This window comes from Haliaeetus albicilla, chromosome 17, assembly GCF_947461875.1.
Source record: "Haliaeetus albicilla chromosome 17, bHalAlb1.1, whole genome shotgun sequence".
Classification (NCBI taxonomy): Eukaryota; Metazoa; Chordata; class Aves; order Accipitriformes; family Accipitridae; genus Haliaeetus; species Haliaeetus albicilla.
The window spans coordinates 25545769-25562355 of record NC_091499.1 but is presented as its reverse complement, the minus strand read 5'-3'; the positions used below and the strand labels follow the sequence as shown (position 1 = coordinate 25562355).

The window sequence follows — 16587 nt, the reverse complement described above, 5'->3', positions numbered from 1 at the left end:
GTATTACCAGCAGAGACTGACATTTGCCACAGGGCGTAGCTGGGAAGCACAGAAGTGAAATTTCCCTCCCCACAAATTACACAATTTTTGTAAAGGCCTTGCTCCTGAGGAGAGGCTTCCAAAGAAAGAGCACCTATGACAAACTCAACTTGTATTTTTGGTTGTGTTCTCAAGCCTAGCAAGTTTCACAACCGCACATGGAATCACAATTGGAAAAGTTTGCCAATCATGGCCTTCTCCTTTAATATCAACAAAAAAGCAGAACCAGCTGAGCGTAAAAGACCTCTCTAAGCACTTCTGCACACACATTCAGTGGCTAGTGACTGAACAAGATTTAACAAGTTAAGCATTTCCTTTTTTAATGGAAAGCTGACTCTGCATGCCATTTTTACAAGAGCTGGTTGAACTACTTAAGTTCACACATATTATAAAGTTACAAATGACTTGTTATTTTCCTTTTTTTTTTTTTTTTAATTACTTGAAGGCCTGTGCCAAAATCACTACAGAGGGTGCTGGTTTATCTTATGATAATGAGAATCTTTTGTGGAAAACTGCTCTCGGCTACCAACAATGGCTCTTCAATAGCGACCCTGCTTATCTGGTATAGCTGATCTGGCAGACAATTTATCTGAATCCACATCACCATCCTGAATGTGCCTGAAGGTAAAAGATTCTGGATCCTTAAACCATGAACAGTATCACATTGTAGATATAATAGCTGACAACTTTGATTTTGGCCACTTCATAGCCATTGCTTTTGGCCACTCCATAGCTGTTGCTTTAGAGGTGGCAACTGGGTGCTGCTGGACAAGCAGCTGTAATACAGTATTTAGCATAAGTACAACCAGTAAAGTACCTCAGTGTCAATCACTCTTCCAATTTTCCATAACCTATACATCTATTATGCAGAGCTGATAGTAAAGAAAAGGGTTAATCTGAAAGAGGACTCCACCCCCAGAAAGGACCCTCGTGTTCCTTTGCCATACACCTTCACTATAAGCTTGCTGGATTGGCCTATGATGGCTTCTCTTCAAACATCAATTTTCATCCATGGTTTGTGTTCAGACTGGCCATCCCCATGCTACAAGCCATTTCCATATTCAACATATTGGTGTAAGAGTTTCTCTCATTATCCCTCTGATTTGGACTGTTCCATTTTGCATAAAACAGTTCATTACATCAAACAGCCAGAAAATTACTCCAAAGACCAGAAATTATAAAATTCACTTCAGCTATAGAAGACTGAGAATACCTCACTCCAATTGATATTTGAGCTATTTATTTGAGCAGTCATCTCTGATTAGAAAGAGCAAAGTTTGAATTATTGGTTTGAAGCAAATAAAGCAAGGAGTTTAAGCTGGTTCTGTTATTTAAGAGAAAAACTCTAACACTGAGTGACAGATACATACATACATATATATGGAGAGAAATACAGGTGTATTGAGTGGAAGCAGGGAAAAATTCTCAATTCACCTCTCCTTGCAAAAAAAGTATGGTTTCAATAAATTGTCTTTCACTGAATGCAGCTTTTTTCTTTTACATCTGCTGTTGGAGAGCATAAATTCACATCTATTTTATAACTTCCTACTCCTCACTTGTTTGATCTGCACTTCATTTCCTTGGGTAAATAACTCCAATCTTTTCAATCTCTTGAAAAACTCTGCCATATCCTTCATATCAAACTCTCTACAATACTGTGATTTATCTTTTTTAAACTAATTGACAGTTAAGAACACACTTTGAATAGCAGATAAGAATTAAGGATTTTGTATAGAATGGCACTTCCTTCTCTATGCTTTTTTCTCCACTTCTGATTACAGCTATAAATTGGGTAATGATACCTCAGCAAATTGCAATGATGCCCAAATTTTCTTGTTATATTAATAGTGTTAATTTAAGAACTTCTGAGACATAAAAATGGTATCATATTTTCTGCCTCCAAAACAGCTTTGCATACACCAACAATCAGTTTTACTTGTCATCCTGCTGTCCTTTCACACAGCTTGCTTAGTATTTCTGAATCTGACTAAACAGTTTTGAATCCTCAGTAAATACTGCTACTTTATAAATTAAATTCTACAGATGATTAATAGAAAATATTGAACAGCGCCTGATTTAAGACAAAATGTTAAGCTTCCTATAACTTAACATTTATTTCTGTTATTTCCTCTCAGACACTTTTGTGACCCATGAAAATATTTTACCTCTCAGATCATGGCTTCTTTATTTAATAGCCTGGTGTGCAGAACGTCCAATTACATCTTTAAAAAGTATATGTAAATTAGAACTATATTAAAATTTAATCTATTATGCTATTACTGCAATCAAAAACCCTAGTAGATTAGTGAGGCACCATTGTCTTTGCAGAAGCAGTACTAACTACACTAGTAATACTAGTTAATATTACGGAGTCTACCATCAGTCTTTGTTGTCATGATATACTTCTATCTACAGGCAGTTGCCACTGTAAGGGATGAGAATTACCTGTGCATGTTTTTTCTTTAAGAGCGCCCAACAATTTTCAGACCTTTTTCCTATGCAAACAAAGTTTATGAGATCACTTACAGAGTATTTGTTGGAAGCTCTCCTTCAGTAACTTAAAATCTATTGACCAATTTCTACCAAACTGGAGTCAAGTACATTGAGGTTCTCCAAATTTGTGAAAACAAGCCAGATAAAGAACAGAGACCCTATTAATACTGCCAGTAAATGAATGCGGCTTACCACGGAGCAGGAAAAAAGGGAAAAAACAGTACAAATGCCCTAGCTATAAGAAATGCTTCAATAGAATTTAATGCCTTTTGTTAGATGCCAAAAAAACTCACCTGGCTTTAGAATATATTCCTGTTTTCTAATAAGTTTTAAGTGTCAGACAGTTATGGCATTCATAATAATCTACTTCTGTATGGAGTCTGCTGTCAGAAGACTAAATTCAGGTCGCAAGCATAGCATCTAAGTCAATCAACAGCAAGGTATCAAGTCATTGAAAACTATCCATTATTTCTGCTATCCATTAAGTGTTTTGTTAAAATGTAACTACCTTCATTATTCTGCAGTTCTTTGTGTGTATAAGGTAATTTATTACACCAACACACTAGCATAAGTAAGCTAGCATTCAATTTAGCTTCCCACCCCCAAAAAATATAGGCACCTAAATTAATTAATATATTTTTAGAAATGTATACACTTTTGATGACTTTTCTGTCCTTTTAATGATTAAAAAAACATTTTTCAGAGAATTAAGAAATGCAATATTAAAGATATGAGACTTTCTAATTATGCTAATTAGTTTATTTTCCTGGAAGCCTGTAATTAATGTTTTGCTTCCTCTCTGATACATTCTTTGTTCAACTTTTGTTATAAGATGCAGGTCACAGCACCGCATAAGCACTTGAGTAGTTCGAAGAGGCTACACAGCTTCTGACCTCTAGGGAGGAGGTGACTCTGCAAAAAAAATTCTGTTTGCAAAGTCATCTGAAATAAATATGACAATCTAAGTTGTTCCAGTCTCATCCCATATCTTTTTTTTCTTTGAAACCATGTGTCCTGGTTTCAGCTGGGACAGAGTTAATTTTCTTTCTAGTGGCTGGTATAGTGCTATGTTTTGGATTCAGTATGAGAAGAATGTTGATAACACACTGATGTTTTCAGTTGTTGTTAAGTAGTGTTTAGACTAAGTCAAGGATTTTTCAGCTTCTCATGCCCAGCCAGCAAGAAGGCTGGAGGGGCACAAGAAGTTGGGAGGGGACACAGCCAGGGCAGCTGACCCAAACTGGCCAAAGGGGTATTCCATACCATTATGACATCATGCCCAGTATATAAACTGGGGGGAGCTGGCCTGGGCAGATGGATCGTTGCTCAGGACCTAACTGGGCATTGGTCAGTGAGTGGTGAGCAATTGCATTGTGTATCGCTTGTTTTGTATATTCCAATTCTTTTATTGTTATTCTTGTCACTTTATTATTGTTATTATTATCATTCCTCCTTTCTGTCCTATTAAACTGTTCTTATCTCAGTCCATGAGTTTTACTTTTTTTTTCCCCAATTCTCTCCCCTATCCCACTGGATGCGTGGGGGAAGTAAGTGAGCGGCTGCGCGGTGCCTAGTTTCTGGCTGGGGTTAAACCACGACACCACGTCTTGTAAACATGTCAGACGACCTCAAGATCCCTCCCAAGAAATTTAAGAGACTGATTCACAGATGTACTGGAACACAGAACTCCTATTGCAATCTGGCGCCTTGATATCTTTGAGAATCCGGGACATAGTCCAAAAAAAACAAAACTGGAAAAGAGGTATTATCACCCTTGCAGCAGTCAGAGGCTCCAAGGTGGCAGAAAAAGCAGAGCATGAGTTATAAAAGGTGCTTCACTCTCCACACAATTAAATTAAATAGAGTACATTAAGATGCATCAGACACACAGGCAGAACGTTATAAAAAGGCCCAATCCGAATGCAGTAACAGTAACCTGATAAGACTTCCATCATGACACCTTTTCTCAGCAGCCAAAAGCATAGGAACAAAGGAAAAAAAACTTGTTTTCTTTCAAACTCTGCATTTCCCACAGACAATAGAGCCTCATATTTTAGTTCAATCCTCTGTCTGATAAGTATCTGGCTTTTTTTTTTTTTCCCCTTCCCTCCAAACTGCAGACTTACAGATCTTGGTGGATGAGAAGTGAGTGTATATGCAAGTGGGTTGATAGTAGTTTAAGAGTGTTAAAAGAAATATATATAGAAAAAATAAAGCAAGTGGGATTATATGCATCATCTTCTGTGGGGAAGAAAAACCAACAGAAAACACAGGGTATGAGATAAAGCACATCCATCAGGGAAAGCAACAAAAAACAACTATGAAAGAGCAAGTAAAGGGAAAAAAAGTAGTATAAAATACATTAGAAGCACAGGGAAACAGATTTCATTACCTACTATAGGGAAGAAAAGACTGTTATGAAGGAGAAATTGTGAAATGTTGAGTTAAAACTTAATATATTTTACCCCAGCTTTTTAAGGAAATTAGTCACATGTAGGAAGCGTTTGGGGGGAGAGGGGGTGTCCCCCACTTGGAAACTAGCTGGGTGAATTCAATCAAATTTGACAGAAAGGTAGAGGTCTCAAAGATAATTGCCTAAGAAAATGCTAAGTTCATGAAATCAAGATACTATGAGTGTCCTGGCCAAGGGAAAGGCTGCAGTACGCCTTAAGACCTTATTAGACATTAAATGATCCACCATAGAATAAGACTATAAATGTTTCAAATGGGGGGGGGGGGGGGGAGGAATCCATTAGAGCTTACAATCATCTGTGATATTTAAAAAAAAAAAAAAAAGGGGGGGGGGGTAAGAAGCCAGGCTTCCACTGCTCAAGGAACTACTTTTTTAAAAAAGTTCTTCCTCTCCCACCTGGGGAAAAAAGGAAGACATGGTAATACTTGGTATAGTATTCACCATCAGGTGTAGTAACAGACAGGTGCCAAAAGGCCCTTTTTATATGCAAAAGTGCTGTACAAAGCAGGACATTTTTATCTTCCTTTGGAGAAATCAAAGCAAGAGAGGCAAAGTGACTGCAAGGAAAAACATCAGTGGAAAAGCTGGATGGAAAGAAAAGCCAAGTAACCCAAATCACCTTCCACCCACTACTCCAGTCTGCCTTCAGAACCAGCAGCATCCAACGCACAACATAATACATTTTCTGGAACCTGATTAAAACAGAACATACTTACACCATACAATAATCAGTTAGAAGCCTTTTTTTTAAAAAAAAAAAAAAAGCTGTATCACTCTCTTGATTTGTTTTACACCGATCAACCCCTTCTTGAATTCACAAATATGCAGTTAATAGCCACTATGTGTTAACATATTATCTCAACACAAATGATGAGCAGCAACTCCTCGGCTTTTTCAATAAAACCAGATTTTAGATAACCATGTATATTATCCATCTACCCTTTTAAAGCATAGTCAAGTCAGTATTTCATATTCAAAAATGGCATCTGCATGCTTGCTAAAAATTAGTCTCTGCTACAATTTAAGGAAAGAGAAACTTCAGACGGTGTTCTACTGGATACCTTCTTGTGTGCTTGCTTATATACTAGCCTGATAGTACCAGAGAGGCAACTAATTTAAACCAGTGAATGATTTTCACGGGTTCTACAATGAAAGCATCTAGAATCCCAGATGACTGAATTTTGCTGGCAAGCAATCTAGGATGCTTGGACACAACGAAGGTGAACACACTTAAGCAAACTACCAAAGCTTTGTCAATTAAATGTTTCCGATTTAAGGACAGCAAAGCAGAATTAGTTCAATTGTTTTCAACACAATTCTCCAGATAAAATACCGCAGACTCGTTGCACAAATAGATCTTGAAATATTTCACTTTTCAGGAAGCGCACCTTTCAACTTCAGACAACACCCAGCATCTGCACGCCAAGAGAAAAAGGAATGCAGTCATATGGAATCAGTTAACAATTACAGACAATAAACAAATCTACTGCAGTGAAAGATCCACTTTTGATATTAATAAGCAGTGATTCACACGAAGCGTCATATAGCTTTCCTTACTTATCGATTCATCACCCATACATTTAAAAGTCAACTCATTACCATATGAAACGCTAGTTAAACGTAGTACATTTCAGCTGTTGGAGATGCAAACAAAAGAAAGGTCTCAGTGTTGAAAATGTGGGACTTTTACCTAAAATCCTGTTTCTAGCATACAAAGAAGAGGCATGTCCACGTTTAATAAAACAGACCGAAACGCAGCACCTCGCTCCACTCCACGCTGTGAACACTTCCTATCTGTCTTTAGGTTTATTCTATTTTTTTGGGTTTTCCCAAAAAGAATCCAAGTTATATCTTCCCAAGCCAAGGTACCCGTTTAAAACCGTGACTGCCGAAAAGGGTGGAAAGCCAAACTGGAGCATTTAATCTGGTTAAATGCCACCGTGTCGCAATTAGATGTCACTGTACGTTCACTTCAATTCCGAAAGCACATGCAGCATGAAAGGAAGTCACGGCGATGTACCGCTCCAGGTGCAAGCGCATGCAACGCATACACCCGGCGTTAAAGCGAGCCCTTCGGCGCTCTGTACTTTCTCCCCATTCCGCCCGCGACCGAAGCGGGCGCAGAGAAAGGCGTTCTGCCGGCCGCAGAAGTTGGAACCCACGTCCTTCTCCCGCTCCCAGCCGGCCGCGATCCCCAAGCCAGCCTAACAATGGTAGCAGTGTTCCGGCGGCCCGATCCGCCGCCGACCGCATCGAATCCCCCCCCCGCCCCTTCGCCCGTCCCCACCTCTGCCCTCCCCGACCCCGACGAGGGGAGAGCGCCCCTCACCTCAGCCCGGCCCCGCCGCCGGCCGCTCGCACCTGGCGGCGGCTGACGTCACCCCCGCCCGGGCCGCCTGCCCGCTGACCCCGCTCCCGCGCGGCCCCACCTTCCCCCGCCGGGCGATCCCCCTCCGCCGCCGCCGCCTCGCCGGCTACGGGCACACGGGGCGGCGAGGAGAGGGAGAGGGAAGCGCCGAGCTCCGCCACGAGTGCGGCCCCCCCCTCCTCCGCCTCACAACACGCCCCCTCCTCTCGCTGCTGGCGGGGGGACGCTCCCTCCCTCTCCCCCTCCCTCCCGCCGCCGCCGCTCCCCTCACGGTCGCGGACAAAGGGGAGGGGGCCAACACCTGGCGGCCGCCGGTCCCTTTGTGGGGCGGGCACGTCTCGCAGCGCCGGGGAAGGGGAGAGGGGGAGCGGGCTCGGCAGCGTCCGCCCCGGGGGCGGGGGGGGGTCCCTGAGGGAAGGAAGGGTGCGGGGGTGGTGGTGGGGAGGGGGGCACTTACTGGCCGGCCCGGCTGCCGTCCGCCGCCTCCCCCTCTCGCCTCACACCTTCACGCCGCTCAGCCTCAGCCCCTCCCTCCTCCTCCTCCGCCGCCTCAGCCTCGCGCTGCCCCCGCGGCCGTTGGGAACTTCAAACGGCGCCTGCCATTCCGCGCGCGCCGCGGCCGGCCAGCCGACCGACCGACCGGCGGCTTCGGGGGGGGGGGGGTGAGGGGGAGGGAGGCGGCGGGGGCGCGTGCGGCCCCGGCGGCGGCGCGGAGCTTCCCCCGAAGGCTTCACAATAGACACAGGACAGCGCGTGTGTGTGTGTGCGCGCGGGAGGAGGGGCCTCTACCCGGCGCGCCGAGGCGGGAGGGAGGGAGAGCTGTTTACCCGGCGGCCGGACCCGGCCCCCCAACTCCGGCGACGTGAGGGAGGCTGAGGCGAGCCCACCCGCCTTCCACCCCCCCACCCCCACCCCGCGGGCGGCAGGTGGTACAGTCCGACCCGCCGGTTCCCACTCCCTAGCCATTGTGACGTGCCTGAAGCCGGCTGCTGGCGGCCAATCAGCGGGAAGGGGCGGGGCCCCCCGCCGCACAGCCCGTCCCCCCCCGGGCTGACCGGGCCGTGGGCGGCGGGAGCCGGGGGTGAGTCCCGGGCTCCCCGGTCGCGCAGCGACCGGCTCCGCTGCCGCCTCTCTGAGAGATGGCGAAAACCCTTTGTGTGCGGGAGGAGGCGCCCGCCCTCTCTGTTGAACGTTTTCCCCTGCCGTTAAGCGAGGTGCGGGTGAGCGCCGGTGACAGGCCGTGACGGGCGGGAGCCCGGCGCCCCCGTCATCGGCCGCCGCGCGCTCCCCGGGAACGGGCCAGCGGAGAGGTCCCCCTGGCGCTCGTCTCCCCGGCGAGAGCGGTGCCATGAAATTCCTCGGCTCCGGGCGGCAGGACGGCAACAGCCGCCGCCATGGCGGCCCGTGCCGCGTTGCATGCTGGAACTTGTAGTCCCGCGCGGGAGTCCTGAAAGGTTAAGCGCCAACAACTGCGCAGGGAGACGACCCCCCCGCCTTAAGCGCCTGTATATCCCACAGAAAACCACAGTTTATGCTTTAAAGCGTATCTGCCACTTTAATGAGCTACTCGTAAAGCGCAGCCCCAGCCCGCTCGTCCTGCGTGGGAAGGGGCACGGCGAGCTTCCGCGGAGCTGCCAGGACCCGCTCCTCCCGTCATCCCCCGCGCCAAAGATGTCGGCGGCGATCGCCGCGCTCGCCTCCTACGGCGGCTCCGACTCGGAGCCCGACTCGGAACCCGAGGCCGGGGCCGGGGCCGGCTCCCAGCGCGCCGCTGTGCTCGCCAGCCGCGACGCCGTGCTGCACCTCCGCCCGCCGCCCGCCGCCCCCCCGGCCCTGGCCGTGGACGCGGCCCCGGAAGTGGCCGTGAAGGTAGGCGTCCCTCCGCCGCCCTGGGGGACCGGGCCCCGCGGCGCCCGCCCGCCGCTGTGGCCGCACCGTCGAGCCTCGAGCGCTGCGAACGGCTTCGGGGCAGCCCCGGGGCGGAAAGAACCGGGGTACCGGCGCCGGAGGGGGGACGTTGCCGCCGCCCGGCCTTGCCCTGCCCCGCGGGAGGGGACGGGCGTGTGTCGGGGTCCCGGGCCGGAGGGTCCCGGGCCGGAGGGTCCCGGGCCGGAGGGTCCCGCTGCGGCCGCGAAGCTTATCAAAGCGTGTTATCTCTGTCTCAAAGCCGTGCCTTGCTTGGGCGTCCTCAGATGCTCTTGTCTTCTGTTCCCCCGAGTTTAAGGTGGTTTTCTGCGCGGTTCGCTTTTGCGATTCCAGACGCGGGGGAAGGTGCTGGTTTGGTTTGGGGGTTTTAGTGTAGGCAACTCATTTCTCATCCAAAGCAGGCGTCTCACCGCGGTGGCTGTCACTGGAGTAGCGTGTTGCTTCCAACTGTTCCGAAAAGTTTCCTACTTTGTGACAAAGAGGTGGACGGCATCTTTCGCTTTGTTGCCATTAGTTAATTCATATGCTATCGCGACTAATCATATTTGCGTGTGCATGTTATATCATATGTATTGACTAGATGCGCATTTTCTCATCCCTTAGAGCCTTAGAAATATCTAACTTCTTGAATTGCAGCCTCTGGCAGGCTGTCTTGTACAGGCTTTGGAAGGAATGCTAATTAACATCTGTAATATCTTTTGAGTGTGAATGATGATAAGTAGCAAGTAGTATTGGCTGGGCTCTTCACCACTCTTAAGGCTGTAGCAACAGGTTTTCCCTTTGCCATGGCCAGCACAAAGGTTTATGCAGTTGCTTGGTGGCTGACATCAGGGAACTGATCTGAATTTAAAAAAAAAAAAATATTCTGGTGGAGTTATTTGTCCTTGAATCTGTTCCTTGTTCTGGTTTGCAATGTACCTGCACAAATGCTTTGCTGGCACACTTAGATGCCCAGTGCTGGAGTAGGAACAAGCAGCTGGAGGAAAGAGTTAGGTGTCAGTCGCGTGTTCTCTTCAAAGCTGTTGACCAGGCTATGCCCTGAAAGGGGTATCCACCAGTACAACTGGGACTGTCTCTGTTGCAGACGCTCTGCTAACCAAGATAAAAAGGAAGTGAGGGTTTTGAGCATCAAGATGTTTCATTAAAATGTTGTCTTAACATTCTAATTTGAGGTCATAGATGATGAGGTGCATGTAACTAAAAAGATCAATTACTTCAAGCTGAGGCTTTCTGAATACACAGCATACTGGAGCTTCTTTTAGCACCACAACTTTCTTTGTGGAGTAACAGATCATTTCCTTGTACAGCGATATCGGGCTTTCTTTTCAGACTTTTACGGTTTAAGAAAGAAGTGCTGGTCTCATAGACAACATGCTCTCGACACCTTCCGTGTCTAAAAATGATGGCATCCCACCAATCAGCAGTGAAAGCTTGCCAGTCACCCCTTCAGGAATTTACCCTAATTCTTTAAGATTAGAAAGTCCTTACTGAACAAGTGTAAAAGACATGATGTTTGAGTGTAAGTCACAAGAATTCTTTAAGTACAGGGTTGGAAAAACAGCAAGGTGAGTGAGAAGGAAGGCAGAGTTACAGTTCATTAGTATCACTTCACTTGTGCAAATGTTCTGTCATGAATAAGGATCAAGTACTCTTAAGTGCATGGATATGTGTTACATGAGGGACCAGCCATGGATAAGAAAAGATCGTTGTCCTGGTTTCAGCCAGGACAGAGTTAATTTTCTTTCTAGTAGCTGGTATAGTGCTATGTTTTGGATTCAGTATGAGAAGAATGTTGATAACACACTGATGTTTTCAGTTGTCGCCAGTAGCGTTTAGACCAAGTCAAGGATTTTTCAGCTTCTCATGCCCAGCCAGCAAGAAGGCTGGAGGGGCACAAGAAGTTGGGAGGGGACACAGCCAGGACAGCTGACCCAAACTGGCCAAAGCAATATTCCGTGCCATGTGACATCATGTCCAGTACATAAACTGGGGGGAGTGGGGCTGGGAGGGATCACTGGATCGCTGCTTGGGAACTAACTGGGCATCGGTCAGTGAGTGGTGAGCAATTGCACTGTGTATCACTTGTTTTGTATATTCCAATCCTTTTATTATTATTGTCATTTTATTATTGTTATTATTATCATTCCTCCTTTCTGTCCTATTAAACTGTTCTTATCTCAGTCCATGAGTTTTACCTTTTTTTTTTTTTTTTTTCCCTGACTCTCTCTCCCCATTCCACTGCGGGGGGGGTGGGGGGGGAGTGAGTGAGCAGCTGCATGGTGCTTAGCTGCTGGCTGGGTTAAACCACAACAATGGTGGTAAGAAGGGAGGCTAGAAGGGTCATACAATAAATATAAACAACAGCTGCGCACAGGTGCATTTTTGGCAGTTGAGAATGTAAATCTTAAGTGGTTGGTGTTCTGCATCCTAGTTGTAATCATTGTACCTGTTTCTGGTTCAGGATTTTGACCTGTTAACTTGCACAGACGTTATGGGTTCCTCACTCTCTTTATTAGCAAGGCATAATTGTTAGCACACTCAGCTACAGCATTTGGGTTTTTTGTTGTTACTTAAATGTGCATATCAAATATGGCCCTAAGAACTTACTCCAAGATGTATTTCTTTATTCTACAGAAATCTGCTGAGTCCTTGCCTCAAAGTACATCATAAATATATAAAATCATATTTCTGTGAAAATAACTTTTCTATAATTGAAAACTGTACTAATGGTTTGTAACTGTTTTAAACGTTTGAAGGGATGGCTTTTGTTGCACCCTTTTCTTACAGTCTGCTTATTAAAATAGGCCTATTGCTGATCTTGATGTTAAATTACCCATAATATATAGCATTGAGTTATAATTATTGGTTACTTCAATCCAGTAATACTTCTACTTTAATTTTAAATTGGAAAGCTGACTTGGTGAAAGTCTCCTACTCTTTTTAGCACCACTAAAGTGCTGAAAATGTTACAGTACCTGAGGGAAGACAACAGAGCAAGAAAGTGTGCACTTCTGGTCCCTTCATCCAGAAAAGAATACGGTATAACTGCAAAAAGTTATAAGAAGGGCAGTAGGGCTGAAGAAGGCTTCTGTGTGAGGAATTAATTGAGGAAGCCAAAACTGAAAAAGAGATGACTGAGGTCAAAAGTATGACAGGGACTTACAAAATCATTTAATGGCATGGGGAGGGGTTGAATACTCGCTGCCTCTTCCAGTACAGCAGCTATAAGCTAACTGGTAGGAGCTGGGTTCAAAACAAACAAAAGGATGCAGTTTTTCACACAACATGTATTTGGGCTATTCCCTTGCCAAGAAATATTGGGTATGCAAGAAGTTTACACTGTTACAAGGAGTCTGGACAAGTACTTGGAAGAGATCCATTGAAGGAAGAGGTGTCAGTAAATACACAGATTTCTTCAAGCTCACCAAATCTGACTTGAAAATATTTGGCTGTTGGGAGAGCGCGGAAGTAGTATCATGTACACTTGCCCTGTTCTTACTCTCCCCTAGGTGTCAAGTTATCGTAAGGCTGATGTTTTCTTTTGTGGGGAGAGTGGATAGGTTGATCAAGGTATTTTCTTACTCCAAGTACATCATCAGGTAGCTGGTAAGCATGACACTGTTGTTGATAAAGGCTGTTCCACAAAGGGAGGGGAGCCCACTTGTCCACAGCCAAGGCTAGGAAATGTCTTCCCTCTAGCAGTGGTCATCATGAGGGGTGGGACATATGGAATAGTTTTGTGGTGTCCTCAGCACTTGCACCATGAGAGCTGGAGGTTCAGTACTTCTACTTGTCCATTTCATCATGAGTGGACTTTCATTCAGAGAAAAGTCAGGTCCTGTGACTTCTGCACAGATTTGTTTCAATTCGTTGACTTCTTGATGTAGATGCAGCTCTTCTCAGCTTCCTGCTGGTAGTTGTGTTTTTTGTATGGAAAAAATAAAGTCCTGTTCTCCTTCTTGTCTCTAAGATAACAGTAGGTTCCCCCACTCGTGGCAGAAGCAGATCTTCACAAAGCATAGCTCAACCATCCTGTCTGACTCTGGAGTAACTGCACTGGCTAAGCACGCGCCATCCTGGTGCTTTGGCACTGTTTTTCTATGGATGTTTTTTGCCTTAATCAGCTTCATGGTGAGATTTAAGGCAGTTAAAAGCAATAGTAGGTGCAGCCTTTTTCACTCTGTGGTGTCTCCTATAAGCCACACATGTGGCTTATCTCCCTTCCTCCCTCCCATACAGCAACACCAGTGCTTTCTGCTACTGGTCAGGCCTCACGCAGGCAGGGGCTCTTGTTGTCTGTTGCTCCAGCTACTTTAAGAAGAAATAGAGCCCACCTGAAGTAAGGCCTTAGGCCTTTCTGCTCTGTAAGAGCATCTTGCTGCAGGATGGGTAGCTCCAGGAGGGTTGTGTTGACTGGTTATTGTAGGGTATGAACCTATCAAGAACTTGAGGCACTAGGTATGAATTGGCTGTAGAGATCCCCTCCCCAGCATGGCAGTGCCCGTGATACTGGGCTAGGCGGGCTCTTCCTCTCTTGTGCTCTTAAAGCAATCAGTTTTGTGAACTGATTAACTATGGTCAACACCGCGAGAAGAAACCCAGAATATGTTTAAGTGATGGAAGTCTGATGGTCTAGAGCTCCTTTGCTGTTAGCTATCCAGAAACTAGCTAAGTAAAGTGTGTTTGTTAGTGGTGGCTTTTATGTATGGAGTTAATTAGACTAATTAAGAACATAAACTGAAAAAGTCAAATACAGATGCTCATTTACTTGGTCCTTAACACCAGTGCATTATGAATGTTCGTTCAGTGCTTTAATAATGCTGGCTTTGATTTGAAAGTAGAGGCCAGCATGTGTTTCAAGTCCTATAATATAGCGGTTTCCTTTTTTCACTCTAAACTTCTTATTTTAGGATTCTAAGTTATATTTTGCTAGTGATTGCCAAAACCAATTGTAATTAATTTTCCTACAGCTTCTACTGATATGAAAAATCACCCTAAGATTGTTCAGGAAGTATTCACCTTCACTATTGAATTAAAAATGCTGAAGGAAATTCAGGAAACTGCACATTCTGTGAAGAAATCACTTTTACAGGAAATGTTGCAGCTATAAGCTTTGCTTTTGGAGAGAACATTTACTGTTTGATCTCCATCAGCTCAGGGTGAGACTTGGATGGGGGCAGATTTTATGATATTTATCTACAGTGTCTTGTTCACTGGTTTTGAGGAGAGGATACTCAACTGGGCTGAAATCAACTAGGCTGGCCTGGCCCAGTACAGGAGCTGGAGGGTTTGTGTTGTCTTTAATGTGGGAAGGGGTTGAATGTCTCAGGTCTAATTCTCTGTTGAATCTAGTTTACCTTTGGCAGTATGCAGATGTCCAGAAAAATACTACTTCAGGGGAAGAAATAGACTTCAGTCACATTTCTTAATGTTCTTCAAAATCTAATCCCTGCCCAGCTATGAGAGAGGAAAGATACAAAGTCAGTGTGTGACCATTCTGTAGCAGCGATGAACATCAGTGACTTGGGAGGTGTTATTTGTTAGGAATCTTTTGGCTTCTTTTAATATGGTGGGTTTTCCTGCTTTCTTTGACACAAAATATCTTGTAGAGAATAGATATTTAGAACTTGTCATCCTGCAAGATGCTGGGAATCTAGCCTAGTTCAACAAAACCAGTTAACATATGCTTTTCTTGCAGGTTTATTTTTATTCTGTTGAAGTTAGTGGGATGGCCATTTACTGTTAAGAGTGTACGAATGGGTAGAATGACTAAAAGCTGGTAACAACCAAATCTTAATGTTGGGACTTAACTGTAAATGCCATTCATCTCTTGGTACTAAACCTGAAAATCTTTAGAATAATACTGTGTATTTGACAGCCCAAGTGGTTTATGCAAGTATTGGTAAGTGACAAGTCGCTTAAGCCTCTGGCTCATGGGATGGGGTCTTAATTTACCACGTTTTAGTTTAAAGGATAATTAAAACTAATTAAATCTTACACAAAGCAGCCTGCCCTTTTTAGCTATTTGGCTAATTAGTGATGAATTTACCTGAGGAGAGGGAACATTGTGGGTTTATTGTCTAAAATGTCCAGGAAAAAAAAAAAATAACATATAGACATCACAACTCTTTCCTTGCATGATATGAAATTAGAAAACTCTGACCTTTGCTTTGTTCTAACAAACTTTGTGTTTAGACAAACACTTGAGATTTAACTGTCAAATTCTGTTTCTAAATGCATAAACGGCTCTCATTAAACTTACTGGTGGCCACGTATCAGAACATTGGGGATTACAGAATTTGGCTGAAATTTAAAAATATTGTGGATTAAAAGGATTTTGAGTTGCCTTAACATAAACCATTATATTCTTTCTAAGGAACCAAATTAGTATCCAGTGTTGCAGTCCATGCTGCAGCTTGTTTCTTTTATTTAAGGCTTTGCTTTGATGCCTATTACAGGGATTTGGCCTGTGTTTAATTAAAAAATGTTTTTGTTTTGCATACACATAGAAGAAAACTTCTAGCAAGCTTTTTTCAGATTTTTTTTTTAAACTATTGAACTATTTTGCATTCTATAAATCAAGTACTTTTCATAGATGGTAACGGGTTTGGTTTATGGCAATAAGGTGGGTTTTTTCCAACGAAAAACAGGGCTGTGGCACGTTTAAGGAACCTGTAAGAAGGAAAGCTAATCTGATTTACTGTGTTTGTAGTCTAAAAATCCCTTTCATTTCCTGTGCTCTTTCCTATGCTGACTTTTAACTGGCCAAAGGGCCTTTATAGCAGGACTAAAGGAGAACACCCTGGCAGGAGCTAGACCTTTTGTGTTCTTTAGGGAGTTACAGTGAAGCACCTGCTTGTCTACACTTAGCGTCAAAAGCTTCTTTCTGTCTCAAGGTAGATTCCTTAGGAAATGCTAATACTCCAGAGTACAGCCCTGAGTGCCATTCCCCTGTGATAGCGTGATGCTGTGTTGTAGGATGAAAGAGGCAAAAGGAGAGCATTTAAGTATCAAAGAAATTTTTTACCTGATCAAATCACATCTGAACTGTAAATCAACCTGATACTGAAAGTAAGTAGGCATCACATCTATTTAAAAAAAGCAAACAAAAAAACCCCAACCAACACACCAAGTAGTTCGGTGATAAGACATCTTCTGCTTCTCTTCTGCCTTGCATCAGGACTGATACCTGGTTCTGTCTGAAGAGACACTCATTTAACCTGTCTACCAAACTTCAGTGGATCTATAGACTGAGCAGTTTTGTCTGCCCCTTATTTCTACTAAGTTG

General features: G+C 44.5%; 2 protein-coding genes across 3 annotated transcripts in view; one reads left to right on the top strand and one right to left on the bottom strand.

Annotated features, from left to right (window-relative positions):
- The window catches only part of WASF1 (WASP family member 1), a 102857-nt gene extending 94640 nt beyond the window's left edge, over window positions 1–8217 (bottom strand). The window contains exon 1 of one of the 2 annotated variants that reach the window (XM_069805094.1): window positions 7831–8217. The gene's annotated coding sequence lies outside the window, so the exon portion shown is untranslated. The remainder of the gene's footprint in view (window positions 1–7830) is intronic. The other variant, XM_069805096.1, reaches the window with a different exon arrangement.
- Window positions 8218–8611: 394 nt separating this feature from the next.
- Window positions 8612–16587, top strand: part of CDC40 (cell division cycle 40) — a 43367-nt gene continuing 35391 nt past the window's right edge. The window contains exon 1 of the mRNA XM_069805091.1: window positions 8612–9242. Within this exon, the coding sequence (XP_069661192.1) occupies window positions 8790–9242 (453 nt within the window). The 5' untranslated portion in view covers window positions 8612–8789. The remainder of the gene's footprint in view (window positions 9243–16587) is intronic.